At 36.7% G+C, this 22,096-nt stretch overlaps 1 protein-coding gene across 1 annotated transcript; it reads right to left on the reverse strand.

Moving 5' to 3' along the window:
• Positions 1 to 2,510: 2,510 nt before the first annotated feature.
• LOC127878419 (acetylcholine receptor subunit alpha-like 1) lies at positions 2,511 to 21,812 on the reverse strand. Its single transcript, XM_052424944.1, has 7 exons — positions 21,773 to 21,812; positions 19,623 to 19,687; positions 5,687 to 5,731; positions 4,486 to 4,595; positions 4,032 to 4,212; positions 2,877 to 3,674; positions 2,511 to 2,693 (listed from the first exon to the last, which is right to left on the reverse strand). Exons 1-7 carry the CDS (start codon positions 21,810 to 21,812, stop codon positions 2,511 to 2,513), a joined length of 1,422 nt encoding a protein of 473 aa, XP_052280904.1.
• Between the last annotated feature and the right edge of the window lie 284 nt (positions 21,813 to 22,096).

A 22,096-nucleotide genomic window follows, 5' to 3' on the forward strand; every position in this document is an offset into this window, starting at 1 on the left:
GACGGGCGCTGTCTTACTTACGCATTTCGTAAGCGTTGATGACATGGACATGCGTCTCTATGAAATCAATGCCAACATCCGATCTCTCACACACATCCAGTTTTTGAGAATATATAGATATGGGTAAATATAAAATACGAACTCCTCCGTGGTACCCGATGAGCCTTCATTGTCTGTTACGCAACAGGTGCATCACCACATACAATACGGATGCTCCCATCCGATGCAGTCTTGTCTATTACATGACTTTATCTATACATACAATTTATTTTTGTGATAGAAACAATATTGTTTACAGCAAGATGAAAGTTTAGTCTTGTAAAAGATATTAACAATAGGTTATTCGTATCCTCATATTTTTATAACTTAACATTTAATGAATGGATAGGATTTTGTGTAGTACACTGGCGGTGTAGGGTAGTTTATATTTTCAATAATATTGGTCTTTAATTATATTATGTTAGGATGTGAAAACATATTTAAGAATTATTGATTATCGTTCGCGTTTTCTTTTCTGTGTAAATAAGGTAACGTGTGTAACATCCACCAACACCCTACATGTATGTAACCCATGCTCGGTATTATTAAGCTGTGTTAAATATTTTTTAAAATGTGTCCACTTGTTCTTCATATTGAAAATTGGTCGTCATCGCACTAATCCCATATGCGATCCCGATTTTGATTGACACTGTTAAGTATCTGAATCGGAAGCACAATTCTGATGCTCCTCATGAATGACTTATTGATATGCTGAATTTAAAGGACCTTTTCACAGATTTTGGCATGTATTGAAGTTTTTCATTAAATACTTTATATAAATAAATGTAAACATTGGATCTAAAAGCTCTAGTAAAATGAAAAAGATAATGAAATAAAAGAAAAAAAGAAACCCTCAACGGGCTCGAACCACTGACCCCTGAAGTAAAAGCCCACTCGGCCATCCGTGCTCATACAGTTAATGATGTATTTATACTTTATATAAGCAATCTTCTTAGTGTCACAAAATATAACGACAACAACAGAAATCTCCAAATAATTCAATCGCTTCGCGTTGCAACGCTTAATAGTTCACAGGTTTCAATTTACCAAAACGTGAAAATGTCCCTTTAATTTTATAACAAGAATATAAAAAAATGTCAAGGTCAAGAAATTTGCGCATATGTGACTATCACAGCCTTATTAGCTTTTATTTCTTATGCTGGTTTATTGTGTGGTCTTTGGAAACAGAGGTTAGAAAAAAACAAATAGATTTTTCGTAATAAACTTTGTGTTTGTGTCCATATTTTTTTTAGATACGATGCTATTCTCAAAACAAACTGTATTATACATTTCCTTTTTTTTAATTAAATGCATGTCCCAAATAGAAATTAAACAATTACTAATACAAACGAGTCCGCCTCATTAGAACAAATCTAAGGTTTAAAAAGGTATTCTTAATGAAGCAAAATAATCATTTGCTATTTTGTCCTTAACACATCATGCTTTATTAAGAATGTTATTTTTGTATTTGATAATACGTTTAAAAAAAATCTTTCTTTTGAGAACACAACTGAATACTCTTCTGTATTGGTATGTTCTGAATTTAGAAAATGTGAAATATTAATCCATTAATGCCTAGTGGACTCTCCTATCCTTCTAAATTGGATCAATTTATTTTCAAAATTAGGGATGTCTAGTATATTTATTTCTATATTTAGAATATATCTTACAGAAATTCCTGTTAGCAAACAGCGCAGAGCCCTGATGAGGCGCCGCATCATGCGGCGTCTCATCTGGGTCTACGCTGTTTGCGAAGGCCTTTTTTTCTAGACGCTAGGCATAAATGGGTTAAGAGTCCCTGGTTTTTCAAGCCAGATTTCAACAAGCTGCTAATTGTGCATTAAAACCCATACCAAACCGGACGTGGTAAGAACGCAAAGAAATGTATTTCCAATGATTAACCTGACATCCAACAACAGGAAACACAGGCGAGTGCCAATCCACAACCGCAGTCAGAGGAATGAAGCGTACTGTTAGAAACATGCGTGGGGTGCTTGACGCATGAAAAACCGGTAGATAGAGTGGAAAGAAATATTGCACAAAGCACTCGTGAAAGGTATAGTTTAATGAATGCAAGTCGTAAAGGATAAGGTGTTCTGCGCACTAAAATATGTGTATTGTCATATGTATTATTAACGTATTGCTTTTTCGTGGATGAGTTTTGTTCATTTTCATATGTACGTTTTTGTCAATTAATAATACTATGTTGATCGTATTTTTGTGTTTGTTATCATGGTAAAAAATAAATATAATGTATTTATTATAGTCCTGATGAAAATATGTTTTTTTTTATGATTTAAAAAAAAAATACAAATGAGAGCATAACGTTTAGTAGAAGAAATATGTAATGCTTCAAATTACGCATTTATATCTTCTCCAATACTAACATTATAATAGATGCTACTATACGAGGTTCATCTTCCAGATCGCACACCAACAGTTCATTGTAATGAAAAAAGACCAGTCAAAACCTAAACCAACGCTGCCCATCTTTTTGAGCAGTTAAAGTTGTCTCTTGTCATGGCTTCCCAGGGGTCGTACAGAGATGGCGCGTTTAGAAAGATGCCGATGGTTCCACAGACGCACGCAGTTGTGAAGATGTACAGAAAGAGGCGGTCCATCACCATAGCGACGTAGTTCCAGTCACGTTCTTCCTGTAAGGGACCAATTTTAAAATAATTATTGTTAAAATAATAAGAATAATAATAATAATAATGATAATAATAATAAAAATATTGGTAATGCAATTTAAAAAAAAACTTTTATCTGTATTTTCTTATTTTATGGAACTCACTTAAATCATAGTCATTCTTATAAAGTGTGCTGCTTTGGCGAACCAATTTTGCATCGTCCGCAGTCTTCTTGTGTTTCGCAATATACCGGACTCCTTTAAGAGACTCCCTTATTTCTGGCGGATATGTGGAAAAGGCTTCTGAACTTTCCGAAGATATTCTGTGGCGCAACATGTCCGTTTGTCGCTGCCAGTTCATGAATACTTTGGCTGTGTCGAGATTTGCATCTCTGACTTCCCTGTCTTTGACAGTTTGAAAGGCGCTTTGCTTTCTATTGACAGGCGGGCGTTTCATGCACAAGATCTTTGGCAGAATCTCCATCAGTAAACGCATGATCCATGGCGACATCGTGTGAGTGGATGGTGACCGGAAGTGGACGCTTAGTGTTGATACGGTCAGGAATATGGACATGGTCACAACTATCATGGTGAACAGTAAATACTTCCCAATAAGCGGAATGACAATGGATGTTGGGGGATTAATGTCGGACAACAGAAGAAAGAACACGGTAAGTGCAAGCAATATTGATATCGGGAGTGTGATCTTCTCTCCGAAGTCGCTGGGCAGATAAAACACTAGCACTGTAAGGCATGATATTGAAATGCACGGCATGATTAGATTGATCGTGTAGAACAGTGTTTTCCGGCGTATGGTGATGTTGAACGTAATATCCGGGAATGGTTCCGGACAGCAAGGGTAGAACTTCTCCTTGCGCCTGGCGGTCACATTGATGATGTCCCATTCCACGTTCTGGTAGTAGTCACAAAGGTCCACGCCGTTTGGAATCACCATCTGGTCACCTTCCGCCACCCCCTGTTTCTCCAACACGTGCTGCAGATCTACCTGTTAATGTTTAATAAAAAGGTATACGATATTTATGTTGGTGCTAATGTTGACGATGACGATACATCGAATGATGAGGTTTTATTTACTGTATACGGTCCTTTTGCTCATTAAATTATTATTATTGGTTATGATATTTGATGAGGTGATGAGTTTCATGATAATCTTTATAATGTTTAGGAAAATGGTGTTGAGTATTAAGCTCCTTGTTATCATTAGTTTATTAATTTTATTATTGATAATGATTCTGAATGAGATGATGATGATGATCACAATGAAGCTGCTATTGCTGATGAGAATGACGGTGATGATGAAGCTGTTGCTGTTGATGATACTAGCCTATGAAGCTTATACTACCTCATGGCCGTCGTAGGTCCACACACCGAACTTCATGAAGCATTCCTGCTGATCAAAAGGGAAGAACTCGACGTTGATTGGGCAGTAGGTCTTGTAGATTGCCTGTGGCTCCCAGACAATAAGACCGGTGCTGTAGACCTTTGCTTTGGTAAGCAAAGTGATAACAAAGTCACCATCCGCACTGAAAAGCAAGCAAATATTAACTGAATATGGTATTTCCACGGTTTGTTGTATTATTTATATTGTATTAGTTTAAAAACAATGATTCTAGCTAATTGTGGACGCTTTGCTTTCTTTTTCTTGTGTACTCGCTATATTGCGAAAACGTAAACACAAACAAATGCGCAACATGTATCAGCAATAGTTATTGTCAAATTTACAACATTTGCCCGCTTCATGGTTTTAACAACACTAAAATACACTACTGGTACAGTGCCACACGAAGAGCACATACTTGTTGTATAGCCCAATGTCCGGTATCAAGAGCTCCCGAGCTGGGATATGAGTCATCTCGATTCCTTGGAACATCGCTCGATTCCAGCGAAGGCGCAGGTCCACCCATTCCTGAAGAGACGGGTCCACAAACCTTACTTACATTTGAGTTGCGTTCTGAGAAAACTTGACATAATGCATGTGCACAAAGTGTAGTCCCAGACTAGCCTGTGCAGTCCGCAAAGGCTTATCAGGGACGACACTTTCCGCCTAAATTGGATTTTTGCTTAGAAGAGATTTCATTTAAACGAAAAATGTCATACAAGCGGAAAGTGTCGTCCCTGATTAGCCTGTGCGGACTGCACAGGCTTATCTGGAACGACACTTTACGCACATGCATTATGCCCAGTTTTCTCAGAGCGCGACGCATTCATGAACGTTGCATTTAATCTAAGTAGTTGTCTACATTTAATGTTGTATTACTTATACGTACTTGTTTGTTTTACAAACGTCTTTAAAGTCTCTATAACTGTCAAAATCAACACAAATTTCGTAAAGTATTTTGTAAAATAAAGTTAACACCTAAACAATCAATGTTCCTTTAAGCAATAGCCACAATTTCAACGCTAGATGTGTTATGATTACATAGATTGTTGTTGATACAAAATGCTCGTTTTTATTTATTTGTGACCACAATAAATTCCATGTTAATTTACTGCGAAAATATCTATTGATACGACACACGAACACTAAAATGACACCATGTTAAAACCATAATAAAAACGAGCATTTTGTATCCACAAACATCTATTTACCAGACCACATCTGGCGTAGAAATTTCGACAATGGCCATAAGGAACAATGTTTTTTAATTGTTTGGCTTTATTTTACGAAATATTGTTCGAAATTTTCGATGATTTTGAGTAGCAATGTTACTTTAATAACTGATCCGATCCGACCCGAAATTATTCAGGTTTTTTTACCAACCCGATGTCATGTTATGACCATTTAAGCCTTATTGTACGTAGCATTATGTTCGGTAAATGTTGCAGTATGGTTGTGATGTTGTATATATGAATGAATACATTAATTTAATTTAACGCGTCTTCTTTTTAAGCGTAGATGCAAAATATTGACGTCTTGACCAATAAAACTATTATTATATGTAAAGTCCTCAATATTTGGCATACGTAACAACCTTAAAATGGTGAGTGAAAACTTACTTGGCGAAGCCATAAGTTGGTTGTCAATATCTGGTTCTTCTCTGACTGCAATAAAGTCATATTGTTTTCTGTTATATGAATACAACAATACAAATAAGTTTGTATTGTCTTCTTAAGTAGAACAATAGAAAAATAAGCAGTTGTGCAATTTGATAAAATCTTGCTCAACATTTGTCAAATAGTAGGTAGTAGAAGGAGTAAAAATTAGGATACTGTCTGTTGATGTTGCTCCTACACAATAAAACTTTCATAAACGCTTATGATATTTGTATAAAAGTATCGTGGCATATTCTTTTACAAAGACATGTATGTAATAAGTAAACAAGAACTTTAGTACTTTGTAAAGTTTTGACATAAGACATCGTCAACTGAACACTGTTATTATCATCGCAATAGAGCATCAGAGTATTGGCGTGAAAAGTGTCACGCATCATCAATGTCATGAACAATGCCCTTCCAATTCGTAAAATGTAAAATATATGGCTAGATCTAGAGCAATCATAACGCCTCAATGGTTAAAAGAGCGCTAAACAGACTTTTATTTCTCATTAAATGAACCTCTCAATTGAATGTTTACAGCTGTCTCTAGGTCGTAGATTATGCCAGCTTGTTAGTTTTACCATCAAACATTCATGATTTATCATAACTGTATATATTATATATAAATGATACAATAAACTTGGTGGTTCTGGTTTCAATTGGCATTTTACTGACAAGATACTTAAATGAGCGACTTTTATCCAGATGTCTGCTGCAAAGCTATAACAAGATGTAAACAGATTTGGTTTTTAAGATATCAAACTTTGAGTCATTTTCTTAATAAAGCTTTTTGGGCAAAGAAATTTTAAATATGTAAAAGCCATTCGATTTCTAATACTTTGACAGCCGATGATAATGACTCTAATGACTAACAAGCTGCTTTACGTCACTTGATAAATATTACGAATGGAATACGTGAGTGGAAATTAGATTTTTTTCAGACGTGAACGGTAATGCAATTATTCAAATGACTTCTTTAAACGCTAGCCACTGAATTTATTTGCAATTATTTCACGCCAATAAAACATTGGGAAATAATTGAGATTTTGGAGGCTTAGGGAAATAAGAACTATGTCTAAAATCTAAAGTCAATTTTATCAAAATGTTTACGTTGTCGGAAAATACAAGGAATGACATGATGTTTTGTTTGAATCTTAGACTAGTTAATGATGCAGAATGCAGCGTAACCCATGTATGCCTTGTGGACTCTCCCATCATTCTAAATTGGATCAATTTATTTCCCAAATTAGGGATTTCTAGTATATTTATTTTCTATATTTAGAATATTTCTTACAGAAATTCCTTTAAGCAAACAGTGCATGCGACGTCTCATCTGGGTCTACGCTGTTTGCCAAGGCCTTTTTGTACTAGACGCTAGGCATAAATGGGTTAAACATCCAAATGGTTGATGGATAGCGTGCATCGTTTCTATCCCAATATGCCGATTGAAATCACAGATCAGGTTTTATAAAGATTAATGATAAAATCTGAAATTAAAACTACCGCCTTATTATCTGATCTGGGCACTCGACTGCATTCGGCTAAGTTTGGGTTACTTTGTTTCCATATAAGAATGTCGATTTTCATTGACAATAAGCAATTTATTTAAGATCACATGTATACATACTTTTGTATAAATCGCCGCGTGTATATAAGAGGAAAATTATCCTGATGTATGAAATATGAGCGTATAGCCGACCGTAACAATCAATAACCGTTTGATTGCGTAACATTCTGTATCACGTATGTATGTTAATAGTGAAACTTTTTTATTGAGAATAAACTACTTCATAAAACGTATTTATACAGTATAAATGTATTTTGACGAAAACAATCTTTGCATGTTTATTTCCAATGTGTTTTGTGTGCGAGTTCCAATTGTAAGTGTTCATTTACTGGTGTTGATTCTCCAGATAGTAAATATAAACATCATTTTCCTATGCAATGATGGACATTAATTCAGTCGGTCGTGAAAGGTTGGATATTTCTTTAGGAATGTACGTCTATTAGATCATCTACACAAATTAAAGCACCACATACAACCATGCATACGAAACAATAATAGTTGCCTCTCTTTACTTCTTTGCGTTCACATTACGCGATGATCCAGTGTGAACATTTAATGAATCAAAAATAAGTATTTTATGAAGAAAAATATGCCAAACACTTTGTGACAACATGTTTTTAGATGTTTACCATATTAAACATTTAATAATACGATGAGCGTTCTTCAAATTGTCATGAAGTCTTTTTGTCGCAGTCTCGGCTATTGTATTATCAATTTTATTATAATACTAGTCAAGTTAAATGAAACATAATAAATACATTAACAAATATTTTTAAAAGTTTGATATAATAAGGATGTTAATATAAAAAATGAATTTTATTTCACGTGAACACTAGTTTAAAAAAGGTGCAATATAAATAAACTTGGAATTAATTTATATAACCCTTAAATTGTTGGTGCTATTAAATGTATAGTACTTCAATATACAAAATGAAGCTGAAAATCATTTCACAATGTCTACACATGATCCTGTATAAGATCTAAAATCCACTGTACCGATATTTGCACGATTGATTGCGTAATTATATATATATATGAATGAGATAGATTGACAACAGTTTTATATCCAACAATTGTCAATTAAGTCGACAAATATTACCCGTGCGAACAGCACTTTCCTGAATATTTATGTAAATACCAGACCTTTCCAAAAGTAGAAGTGTCAATTTAATTTAAACTAATCCTTTCATTTTGCAAATAAAGCAATTATAACAATTGACACAGATTCTTGATTTTAAATAACATTCTTTAACACAAGAGCACACTCGAAAACGTAATAAGGGTATGTTTACATTGCAAAGACATAAGTACCAAAGCGAATAATTCTCCAATGGTTGTTGCTAATAAAACTTTAACTGCTTTGAAATCTATAATTACGCTTATACTAATGTCTACAAAGGAGTTTCATTTACATTTACCAAAATCACGTTTTACAAAGATTCATCGAAGAAACTTTGTACGATTTTTTTTGGTAATTATAAATTAGGGAGAGCGTTTAACAACTGATTCATATTTTCAATGGTCAACTATGATATCAAACAAATGTAACCCGTGGGAAAAGCACTTGTCCTGATAAGAGTACGTAAAACTATACCTTTAGAAATGTCATTTTCAATTAAACTTATGCTGTCATACTGATAAAGCAATTTAACCTATTGATGGAGTTTATTTTATTTTAAATACCATTCCTTAAAACGGTAAGAGTATTGATGCACTCAAAATATAATAAGTGTAATAACGTCGCATTTGTTCAACATTGTTAACTATTAGAATTCAAATCTAATATTACCAACTACTTTATAATAAACTCACCATGGGGTGTTCAAAATTGATCTGTATCATTTAATGTCATCGTCACGTATGACGTATCTCATGACCAACACCGATGTATTTTTCGTTATACAAATAATATGGCGATGGCATTGTCTATATGCATATCTATTTAACCCATTTATGCATAGCATCTAGAAAAAAAAATGTCTTGGAAAACAGCGTAGACCCAGATGAGACGCCGCATGATGCGGCGTCTCATCTGGGTCTGCGCTGTTTGCTTAAAGGGATTTCTGTAAGAAATATTCTAAATATAGAAATTAATGTACTAGACATCTCAAATTTTGGAAATAAATTGATCCAATTTAGAATGATGGGAGAGTCATCTAGGCATATATGGGTTAAGTACAAAAGTTGTCCCTGTTATGCCACGCGTTATCGTGCGCCTCTGACATGATGGCTTCCCAGCGATTTCTCCCTGACAAAGACGGATGGCACTTCCCGAATAACCATGCAATTAATTGTGGAAGATCGGCAGACAGGAATCAAGAAGCACAACATGGACCAAATTATCGCGATCAGTCATTGTTTCAGGAATCTAGAGAGGGAGATTAAATAGCTTCGATTGATATACGGCCAACATGAATCCGAAAACAATGATGTATTTCGACGAGTTCCCTAATTGTTTGTTAAATACGATCTATGTTTTGTGTGATTGAGTGTATTAATTTTCCCCCATAATAAACCGGTTTTCTACTCTAATAAATTGCATGCCACGCAAGAAGTGTTCTTTGTAAATAATGATTTATTTCGGATTAGCATAACCGATATGTGCACTATATTAATAACGATTCCGCGAACACGGGCAATTATAAGTTTTCAAATGTTCAGTCGAAGTGAAGAGTGCATTGTAGAGTTTGTACCGATGAACTTCTAACGCTGTAAACAGTTAGCACTACTTTGATTGATCTAAATGCGTGCGGTAGCAAACATCAGCTGTTACTGCCGGTGTGTTAGCGATAGTGCAACAGACTGTAATATGTTTGAGAAAGCTGTTGTTGAAGGAATACACTAGCAGAAAGAAAACAGTTGATGAAAGTTATAATACCATACTTATACGTTTACACCAGTATAAGCACTATATTATAATTACAATAACGGTTATGAATGTGTTGAATTGCACGTTAAACATAAGTAACTGTTAATTCAATATAAATTTAAAATAATGTTTGTATAATTCAACATGTTTAATCAAATAAAGACATGAACACTGTACAGACGCTTTTAATAACATTGCATAACACATCACGAGTCCAAACGCAACTGTATCTAAAGTGACTATATTTGAAATCCCTCTCAGACTAACGTTCGTGAACAGAAAGGGCGTTAAGCAAAATTGCAATCGAACTAACTGGGCAGGCTGACATGAAGATTATAAGAAACATAATTGCGATCCATCCACATGGCAACATATTTCTGGTAAAACATTCTCTGCAATAAATGGCAAACAAATGATGAAAAATACTAAATAGCAGAAAATAAGCATAATTATATTTCATCATGTTTTACTATGTTTATAAATGTGTATAGTTCTGTTTCGAAAACAACATAATAAACAAACACAAAGTGTTGCCATGGTCATTATTGCTAGTGCGATTCAAAAAGAAATAAAGTCGTGTTTTTATTTTCTTCTTTACGTCGTCCGTTGTCTTGCAAGTTTTAGCGATAAGTCTCATAGCTCTATGTGATGTCGTTCGTTGTCTTGAAATGTTCAGCGATAAGTCTCATAGCTCTATGTGATGCCGTCCGTTGTCTTAACATGTTCAGCGATCAGTCTCGTGGCTCTATTTGATGCCTTTCGTTGTCTTGAAATGTTCAGTGGTAATTCTCATAGCTCAATGTGATGCAGTCCGTTATCTTGAAATGTTCAGCGATAAGTCTCATAGCTCTATGTGATGCCGTCCGTTGTCTTGAAATGTCCAGCGATAAGTCGCATAGCTCTATGAAATGCCGTCCGTTGTCTTGAAATGTTCAGCGATAAGTCTCATAGCTCTATGCGATGCCGTATGTTGTCTTGAAATGTTAAGCGATAAGGCTCATAGCTCTATGTGATGCCGTCCGTTGTCTTGAAATGTTCAGCCATAATTCTCATAGCTCTATGTGATGCCGTATGTTGTTTTGAAATGTTCAGCAGTAAGTCTCATAGCTCTATGTGATGCCGTCCGTTGTCTTGAAATGTTCAGCGATAAGTCTCATAGCTCTATGCGATGCCGTATGTTGTCTTGAAATGTTCAGCGATAAGCCTCATAGCTCTATGGGATGCCGTACGTTGTCTTGAAATGTTCAGCGATAAGGCTCATAGCTCTATGGGATGCCGTACGTTGTCTTGAAATGTTTAGCGATAAGTCTCATAGCTCTATGTGATGCCGTCCGTTGTCTTGAAATGTTCAGCGATAAGTCGCATAGCTCTATGTAATGCCGTCCATTGTCTTGAAATGTTCAGTGATAAGTCTCATAGCTTTATGTGATGCCGTCCGTTGACTTGCAATTTTCAGTGATAAATCTCATAGCTGTATGTGATGTCGGCCGTCACCCGATACGACTCGAGTTAGTCTGTTCAACAGGCCTTAGGTTAACGGAGTTAGCCTGTACGGACAGGCAATGGTATTACCATCATACCATTTGGTATGGGGTTAGCCTGTAGATAACCTGGATCAAAGATCTATAAATAAATAGTTTATTTATAGATAACGAAGGAAAAGGGATTAGGTCACGGTATCTCGATCTCTCGATTATTTATTGAATATAATGAAGAAAAACGCCCTTTTAGGTCTTGAACTTTAAAAAAAATGTTAAATATGGAATGCAAATATTTATTTTATTCAAGGAATTTAGAACATTTGAAGATTGAATATAATAAATGCTAAAGTGAATCTATCTTGTTACCTCGTGGTTTATTTGTAATACCTGTGAAATGTACAATAGATTCAATATATTGAAAAACACAATGCATTTGTTGATACATGTAGTTAAATTATATTTAAGTATGCAATAGAAAAAATAATAACAAACAAAAAGTATGAACGTAATTTTATTTAATTATTTTTTTTAATAAATTACCCATCTATTTATCTAATTATTAATTAATTCATTCATTTATCCTTCCATCCGTCCGTCAGTTCGTCCATCCGTTTGTTTGTTCGTTTGTGCGTTCGTGCGTTTGTTTATTGTTTGTTGGTTGGTTGGTTCGTTCGTTCTTTGGTTCGTTCCTTGGATCGTTCGTTTGTTTGTTCGTTTGTTTGTTCTTTTGTTATTTCGTTCTTTTTTGATTTTGGTCTTTGTTTAATTCTTTTTTTCGTTTGTTCGTTCGTTCGTTCGTTCGATCATTTATTCGTTCGTTCGTTCATTGCATTTATTCATTCATATATGTATTTATGTTTTAAACATTTTGTTTTGTTTTTTGTTTTTATTTAATTATTTATGCGTTCATTCATTCATTAATCTTTCCATCCCTTCGTCCGTCCGTTTTTTTCCGTTACTTTGTGCGTTCGTGCGTTTGTTCATTGGTTCGTTCGTTTGTTAATGAGTTCGTTCGTTTGTTCTTCCATCCATCTATCCATCTATCCATCCATCCATCCATCCATCCATCGATCGATCCAACCTTCCTTCCTTCCATCCTTCCTTCCTTCCATCCTTCCTTCCCTCCCTCCCTCCCTCCCTCCCTCCCTCCCTCCCTCCCTCCCTCCCTCCCTCCCTCCCTCCCTCCCTCCCTCCCTCCCTCCCTCCCTCCCTCCCTCCTCCCTCCCTCCCTCCCTCCCTCCCTCCCTCCCTCCCTCCCTCCCTCCCTCCCTCCCTCCCTCCCTCCCTCCCTCCCTCCCTCCCTCCCTCCCTCCTCCCTCCCTCCCTCCCTCCCTCCCTCCCTTCCTTCCTTCCTTCCTTCCTTCTTCCTTCCTTCCTCCCTCCCTCCCTCCCTCCCTACCTACCTCCCTCCCTCCCCCCCTCTTTCCCTCCCTCCGTCCCTCCCTCAGTCCATCCCTCCGTCCCTCCTCCGTCCCTCCCTCCGTCCCTCCCTCCGTCCCTCCCTCCGTCCCTCCCTCCGTCCCTCCCTCCGTCCCTCCCTCCGTCCCGTCCCTCCGTCCCCTCCCTCCGTCCCTCCCTCCGTCCCTCTCCCTCCGTCCCTCCCTCCGTCCCTCCCTCCGTCCCTCCCTCCGTCCCTCCCTCCGTCCCTCCTCCGTCCCTCCTCCGTCCCTCCCTCCGTCCCTCTCTCCTCTCCGTCCTCCCTCCTGTCCCTGCCTCCGTTCCTCCCTCCCTCTTTCCCTCCCTCTCTCCCTCCCTCCGTCCCTCCCTCCGTCCCTCCCTCCGTCCCTCCCTCCCTCCTCCTTCCTTCCTTCCTTCCTTCCTTCCTCCCTCCCTCCCTCCCTCCCTCCCTCCCTCCCTCCTCCCTCCCTCCCTCCCTCCCTCCTCCCTCCCTCCCTCCCTCCCTCCCCTCCTCCCTCCCTCCTCCCTCCTACCTCCCTCCCTCCCTCTCTAACTCCCTCCGTCCCTCCCTCCGTCCCTCCCTCCGTCTCTCCCTTCCGTCCCTCCCTCCGTCCCTCCCTCCGTCCCTCTCTCCGTCCCTCCCTCCGTCCCTGCCTTCGTTCCTCCCTCCGTTCCTCCTCCTCCCTCCCTCCCTCTCTCCCTCCCTCCCTCAGTCCCTCCCTCTGTCCCTCCCTCCGTCCCTCCCTCCGTCCCCGCCCTCCGTCCCTCTCTCTCCGTCCCTCCCTCCGTCCCTGCCTCCGTTCCTCCCTCCGTTCCTCCCTCCGTTCCTCCCTCCGTTCCTCCCTCCGTTCCTCCCTCCGTTCCTCCCTCCGTCCCTCCCTCCGTTCCTCCTTCCTCCTTCCTCCCTCCGTTCCTCCCTCCGTTCCTCCCTCCGTCCCTCCCTCCGTCCCTCCCTCCCTCCCTCACACCCTCCCTCCCTCCCTCCATTCCTTACTTCCTCCCTCCCTCCCTCCCTCCCTCCCTCCCTTCCTCCCTCCCAGCCAGCCAGCCAGCCAGCCAGCCAGCCAGCCAGCCAGCCAGCCAGCCAGCCATGCCAGCCATTTATTCATTCATTCATTTTTTGATGTATTTAATAATTTATTTACTTATTTTGTGTTCAACCTTTTAGCTTTTTTAGTTGATTAAATGTATTTATTTTCTTTTAAATATATTGTTGTAACAAACATGCAAAATAAAATAAAATTATAAAAAAAACGTTCTAAATTGAAATAGTGTAAATTACTAACATTAAATAGAAATAACTTCGGTTAAGTACCATGGGTGCTTTTCACAGTATATTACAAGTTTAAACTCTCATAGACGAGAAAACGATCAAGGCACGTTATTATAATTTATGCGCAAAGTTGGTTTCTATCACAGCACATACTACATTTGAAATAAACAATCGCTTGCAAGACATCTAATTGGACAGAGATGCAATTATATTCCTTTATAAAATACGATTTTTAGCCTCAACTTATCTGTTGACTTTTAAGTAAGATATCATCTGCCTCCATAGGATGCTTTTTAGTTGTTTTATTATTTACTTAATTGTATGTGTCGTCCTCAGTTGTCTCCAGGTTTCTAGAAAATCACTTCTTTGATGTCATCTATACTCTTCAATTAACGAGTCAACGGCGCTATTTTCAGACGATTTTTTATTTCAAAATTGGATTCCATATTATTTTGGCCATGCTTTCTAAACAAACATGCTTCAACAATAAAACAGCGGAAGTCTACACTGTGTATTAGCAACCTGCTGTGGTGACCCCTTTCTTATCTATTTGAGCGTAAAGTTATCTGATATAGATCAGACATCGGCCGGCTATTAGTCTGACTTAAATTGGTTGTGATCCCTAAATCTTATCCATTTAAGCGTCAAGTTTATTCATATAGATCAGACATCGACCGGCTCCGTTATATATTAGTCTGACTTAAATTTTCTGTCGTAAAGTACAGGTTAGATTGTCCAATTAAGAAACGCGAGTAGTCAAACATGGGTGATTAGAATGAGTGGAAAGACAACTGCGTCTAAATGAAATACTTAAATACCATATAGTTCAATTTTTGAGAACAGACGTATGCTACATACATAATATGCCATATGACTGATATAAGGATGCATATAACAGTGCTTAATGTAGTTCATGTTATACGTACGCACACAAGTGTTTAGTTTGATTACACTTTTGCATTCATTTACTTGATACTTCCACTATGGTTTTCTTTTCCGGCAAATACTATAATTAAGTGTATAAAAGTGCACGGGAAATATTATATTCCCTTTTTAATGATTTATAAATTATATCAGCAGGACTTCAAACTGTCATACGTAAATATACAATACACTACATAAAACATTTGATGTGTTTGATATGCGACTTAAAACTTAAAAAATCAGTAATTTAAATATAACGTTTTATTTCAACCTTAATTTTCACGATCGGGATATGTACCGAGCATCGTTAAAAAAGGATACTTCTTGCTACCATTATCGTAGTTTCATATAGAAAAAAACACATATTAAAGAGTCAATTGCTTTAGTAAATTAACAACTATAGTTTTTATGTAATTTCGTATTAAATCTTCAAACTAAAGACAGTCACACTTCAGATAATCAATATACTTTTAATATAAATTGAAACAAAGAAAGAGTCAAATAAATAACCTGTGGCATTTGTTTTCGCAGTCTCGTATTGTTAAGCAATAGAAATAACAGTTATCACCATTATTAAAAGTGGCTTTATCGCATTAAGGGTCCAATAAACAGGACAATGTTGCATGACACACCGACATCAATCACCTGTCGGCATGATATGTCATAAGGTACCCAAGGCACCCTTTCTCCTGCTATGTGACGATATCACCAATCGATTTTTGTAACTTTATTCAACATGCATTTTGTTTTAACGTGGCAGCATTAACATAATATGCATTTAATATAATACAATACAAATAATACAAAATATATAAAGAAATGAAATAAAAAATATAAAAAATTAAAATGATGATAATGATGACGATGATAATGATGATGATGTTGTTGTTGTTGTTGTTGTTGTTGATGATGATGATGATGATGATGATGATGATTATTATGATGATGATGATGATGATGATGATGATGATGATGATGGTGATGATGATGATGATGATGATGATGATGATGATGATGATGATGATGATGATGATGATGATGATGATGATGATGATGATGATGATGATGATGATGATGATACGAACGCAGAAAAGCTCGAACGCACAAACGAACGAACGAACAAACAATTTGACGGACGCATGAACGAACGAACAAAATAACAAACGAGCGCACGAACGACCGACCGACAGGCCGGCCTGCTCGCTCGCTCGCTCGCTGACTGACTGAGTGACTGAGTGACTGAGTGACTGACTGACTGACTGACTGACTGACTAAAAGACTGACTGACTGACTGACTGACTGACTGACTGACTGACTGACTGACTGACTGACTGACTGACTGACTGACTGACTGACTGACTGACTGACTGACTGACTGACTGACTGACTGAAAGAAATTACGAACGAACGAACGAACCAATAAACCAATGAACAAGCCCACGTACGCACAAACGGAATAAATAGATAAATAGATAGATAAATAAATAAATAGATGAATGAATAAAGAAAGTAAGAAAGAAATACATGAACGCATGAATAAACGCATGAATAAACGCATGAATGAACGCGTGAATGAATGAATAAATAAATAAATACATAAAAAATACATTAATACATAAATAAATACATTAATACATAAATAAATGATTGAATGAAACCCTGTTCTGCTTACAATAATTTGATTATTATTTTTGGTATTTCATACTTAAATATAATTAAACTATAAACAAATCCCTAGTGTTTTCAAAATTATTAATCTATTCACTGTCAGTGTGCAATATATTTAATCTTAAATTGTTCTAAATTCATTTATTAAAATATAAATTTATAACCAATATTTCCATTCTTTATTGTTTTAAGACCTAAAAAGGCGCTTTTCTTCATTATTTTCAATAAATAATCGAGAGATCGAGATACCGTGACCTAATACCTTTTCCTTCGTAATCTATAAATAAACTATTTATTTATAGATCTTTTATCCAGGTTATCTACAGGCTAACCCCATACCAAATGGTATGATGGTAATACCATTGCCTGTCCGTACAGGCTAACTCCGTTAACCAAAGGCCTGTTGAACAGACTAACTCGAGTCGTATCGGGTGCGGCCGTTGTCTTGAAATGTTCAGCGATAAGTCTCATAGCTCTATGTGATGCCGTCCGTTGCCTTGAAATGTTCAGCGATAAGTCTCATAGCTCTATGTGATGCCGTCCGTTGTCCTGAAATGTTAAACGATAAGTCTCATCGCTTTATGTGATGCCATCTGTTGTCTTGAAATGTTCATCGATAAGTCTCATAGAACTATGTGAAGCCGTCCGTTGTCTTGAAATGTTCAGCGATAAGTCTAATAGCTCTATGTGATGCCGTTTGTTGTCTTGAATTGTTCAGCGATAAGTCTCATAGCTCTTTGTGATGCTGTCCGTTGTCCTAAAATGTTCATCGATAAGTCTTATCTCTTTATGTGATGCCTAGATTATTTTCGGGATATGTTGCTAATAATGCATTCGAATTTTCGATAACAATTTTCTTATGTTGGTTGTTGAAGGTTTTTAAACTATATCATCTTTTTTTCTTTGTTTTACTCGTTTCTCCTGTAATGATTTCTTCCATCAATTCATATATATTTTATTCTTGTTGACTTGGCTGATTCATGCGCTGAACGTGAGGAAGAATTTACGTTTCCGTCCTTTTTTGCCAAGGTCTTGGCAAAGATGCTTCTCAGTTGAAAACGTATTGCATTTCACGTAACCAAACACAATTGAATAAAACAGGCAAACAACAAAACAAGCTGACATCCCTAACCGGAAACTAATTAATTCTGAATCTTACGTCTTCGCCATCATAATTCCGTGAACTAGATGGTGCATTCGTGCCCATCAAATGAGAAATACTCGAAGTGTTACGGGCTGAACTTGTTTGATGATACGGGTCCCAAATACACCAGTGGAGTTGACAAAACCTTTGGTTTCAAATGACCACGGCAAAATCGGAGTCCGCACTATAAAATACAAATAATGGATTCTATTCTTTAACCAGATGTATGTTTGAAGAAATAAGGTACTTAAATAAACGGTGTCAATGAAAATTATGTTGTCATATATTGTCTTTCTAGAGCACAGCAAATCAAGCATAAGAGTTGACTCCAAATGTATCATACTTGCCTACGTTATTATTACAATGTCGGAACAAATATCGGGCGCCATATGTCTTCAATAGAAAAAGGAGTAGACGTAGATGTTTCCGAAATGCGTAGGGGCCCACTGTAGCCGTTTGTCTATCCATTCCTTTGTACATTTACCCAAAAGGATTATTGCAATAGACCGTTTTCATAAATAAACCAGCGATGCGATACGTGTATTAATACAAAAAACACACCCACAATTATTCGCAATTGTTTTTCTAAAGTTGGCTACATAAGATAAACCATCGAATATATGAACAGGTTGTTAACCGACACGTCGTTACTACATATAAGTAGTTGTTATTTGAATTATTTCCACATGAAGATATACAAATCAAAAGTAAGTAAAGGTGTACTGACGTAAACGCAAGTCTTTAACCTGGAACGTTCTTAAGACATTTGACAAATCCTATAGCAAAAAATTGCAGACCAATTATAATAAGAAAACCATGTTCTGAAATTAAAATGCAATCAACATACCTCATAATTACTCGAACACATGGTAGAGAATATACCTGTAGCACTATTCAAAGAAAGTGAATGGCTGAGAATTTCATATATTGTGCCAAACTCAAGACACATGCAAATTTGCACATACAACCGATGAAGCAAAAGTATGACTGTCTTGGTAGTGCGAAGACACCTCTTTAACTATCAATGACAATATATAGATTGTATGTGATGTGAATAACTAGTTAATCATTTGTATAATTAGTTGATAATTTTCGTATTTTTAACTTTAAGTTTTACTTGTGTTTTTTCCCCCAAAATAACGAGGCAAACACCATATAACACGTATATGCTCATAGTCTACCGAGGAATCAAATTGTATTTAGTGTATAAGTTTCTATATCTTTATGATTATGTTTATTGTTATGAAAGCATGCACGCACTAAGCTAAAAACTATTCTCGCTAAAGATGAAAGCGCAAGTAACATAAAAGGATTTTAAAATGTATGAGTACAAGTTCGAGCAAAGAAAATGGTTTATATGACATCAGATTACACGTCTATGAGCAGCGTAAACCGATGACTCAATAAAGATTAAGTGAAATTATCCCTTTCAGTTTCTTATTAGATTACTATAATAAAATAATAAATCGGTTGGACGATAATGTTTCGCTCAATATGGAAGTGATTTATAATAGCATAAATGTTGTTTACAATGTATGGATAGATTTGCGGGCATAGGAAATCGTTGATCTACGACGTCGATTACCTGTGACAGTCGCATACCAAGCTTTACAGGAAGCACGTGAGGCTCCTTTTGGCCTGGTCCACGCAGCTTGCTGGAACAACTTTCTTAAAGGATAATATATAAATGTACCTCCATCATGGACAACACTCGCCCAGTACAATTAAACGGTTTTTTTTATCACATTTAGGAATAATGAATCTAAAGAGTCATTATGAGACGTGGAATGTCTGTTTATATTCACTAGTCCATTACCTCAGACAAGTGGCCACTTTTATTCCCATTTATAACCCATTTATGCCTAGTGGACTCTCCCATCCTTCTAAATTGGATCAATTTAGTTCCAAAATTAGGTATGTCTATTATATTTATTTCTATATTTAGAAAATTTCTTACAGAAATTCCTTTATGCAAACAGCGCAGACCCTGATGGGACGCCGTATCATGCGGCGTCTCATCAGGGTCTATGCTGTTTGCCACGGCCTTTTTTCTAGACGCTAGGCATATATGGGTTAAACATTAAAATGTAATAATTGCAACATTATACTTACCATAACACACGATTGAAGCTGGGCACAACTCAAAGCATGTTTGTACTATATGTATACATAGTTAATTGAAAGTATTTGGGATAATATTGATCCTCACATTTGAAAGATGTGTTACACTGAGATTTTGAAGTAATGTTGTCACAATGGTTTTTTCAATACCACGTTTTGGTTATGTCGTTCACACGAAACATTGTGTCGTACCCACGGTTTAATTATCTCGAATTTGTTCTCATTCCTAACTTCATTCCGTTGAGTTATCGATATCTTACCACGACTTATTAAGTCGTTCCCACGAGAAAGTAATGTCAATCACACACCTTATTAGTTATATGAATGACTTTCAAAAAGCTGGTAACTACCAACAAATATGCACATGCAACAACAGTCTCATCGGTGGAAAAGTAAAAGCCCTGTCAAACTGTGGCGAATTTAAATAACAACTCGCCACCAATCGCCTGCTGTAGTGTAGCTCTTATCTTTTAATGTCGCAGTAATGTCACCTTATGTCTCGAGAACATTCAATATAGAGGCAAGGATTTAAAACCTTTTACAAGTCAAGTCAAGTCAATTTTATTGGCAAATACATGTGTACATAGCCAAAAAGAAAACATAAATGTACATGTAATGACGCAAGACGGTGTAGAAAAAAGACATAATTACTACAATTGTTGAGATGAAAAGTATGGTATATCATGGTTATGAATTAATACGAAAATACAAGAAACAATCAGATAATAACTATGTTTTTTTTTATGACTTTAAACGATGCTTCAAAAACAAACACAAAAAACGACACACAAAATCAACAACAACATTGAATGAGCGAACCACAGCTAACATGTTTGCATTGAAAATACATATGGAGAAAAATATAGCAACAGACAAAGAGAGAATGGGGGAAAAAGAAACAAAAACAACTTTAACGTCTGTTGTTCTCATATCTATGCAGCCTACCGTGGGCGAGTATGTGAAATTATTACCTTGTATTAATCTTTCAAATTAGTTATAGCTCGTTATACACACGAGCTTTGAATGTTGTGTTCCCCTCCTTCCAATCGCCTATTCGTAACGAAATCATAGACGATATCAGGGGAAATAATAACTAACATGAGCATACATGCACATACGCATGCTATGAACAAGTGAGAAACACTGAAAGACATGTATGTACAAATTTTTAGAGCTATAAACATTATTGTCTTGAAAATACCAAATATATATACACATATATGTAACATTTCCAACACGTTGCTATTAAAGAATCTAATACTTGCAACATACGACGACTAAAACAAGGACACCAAAAGAAAAATGACACCATTATAATTATAAACAACAAATTAGCACAATGCTAATGTGCGTAGAAAAAACAAACATTGTAGTGAGCAACATATTTTCTAAACGTGAATAAATGCTGGTGATATTACTTGATAGTGAAAACCTCATTAGAGACCTATTAAACGCTCGCTCACTCAACCCGTTACCTCATCGCTCAATCTTTCTCTCTTCCTCCTTTGATCGCTAAATATTTCCCTTCCTTGCTCTCTCAATCCCTCGCTCAATCGCTTATAATATCTCCCTTTCTCCCTCCCCCAAACATCCCTCACTTACTTCCTCCCTCCTTCCCTACATTCATCCCTCTCTCCCCCATTCACTCACTAACTCACTCATTCACTCACTCACTCAGCAGTTTTGAAAGATCTTAATCATTAATCAGTTCAGTCTTCTTTATAAATTAGTACACATACACAAAAATATGGTGGAATTGTGATCAAACCTTATTTGATTTGCTTTCTTATAAAATAACCATCCATCAAGTGTACTCAATGTTAACTGACAGTTGTGTTGTTATTAAATTAAGTCGTGCTGCTATCGATAATCGTTTTGGCAAAATGAAGCTGGACATGGTTTTATGCAGTGTTAAGTTTGCGTAAT

Source organism: Dreissena polymorpha, chromosome 4 (assembly GCF_020536995.1).
Source record: "Dreissena polymorpha isolate Duluth1 chromosome 4, UMN_Dpol_1.0, whole genome shotgun sequence".
Classification (NCBI taxonomy): Eukaryota; Metazoa; Mollusca; class Bivalvia; order Myida; family Dreissenidae; genus Dreissena; species Dreissena polymorpha.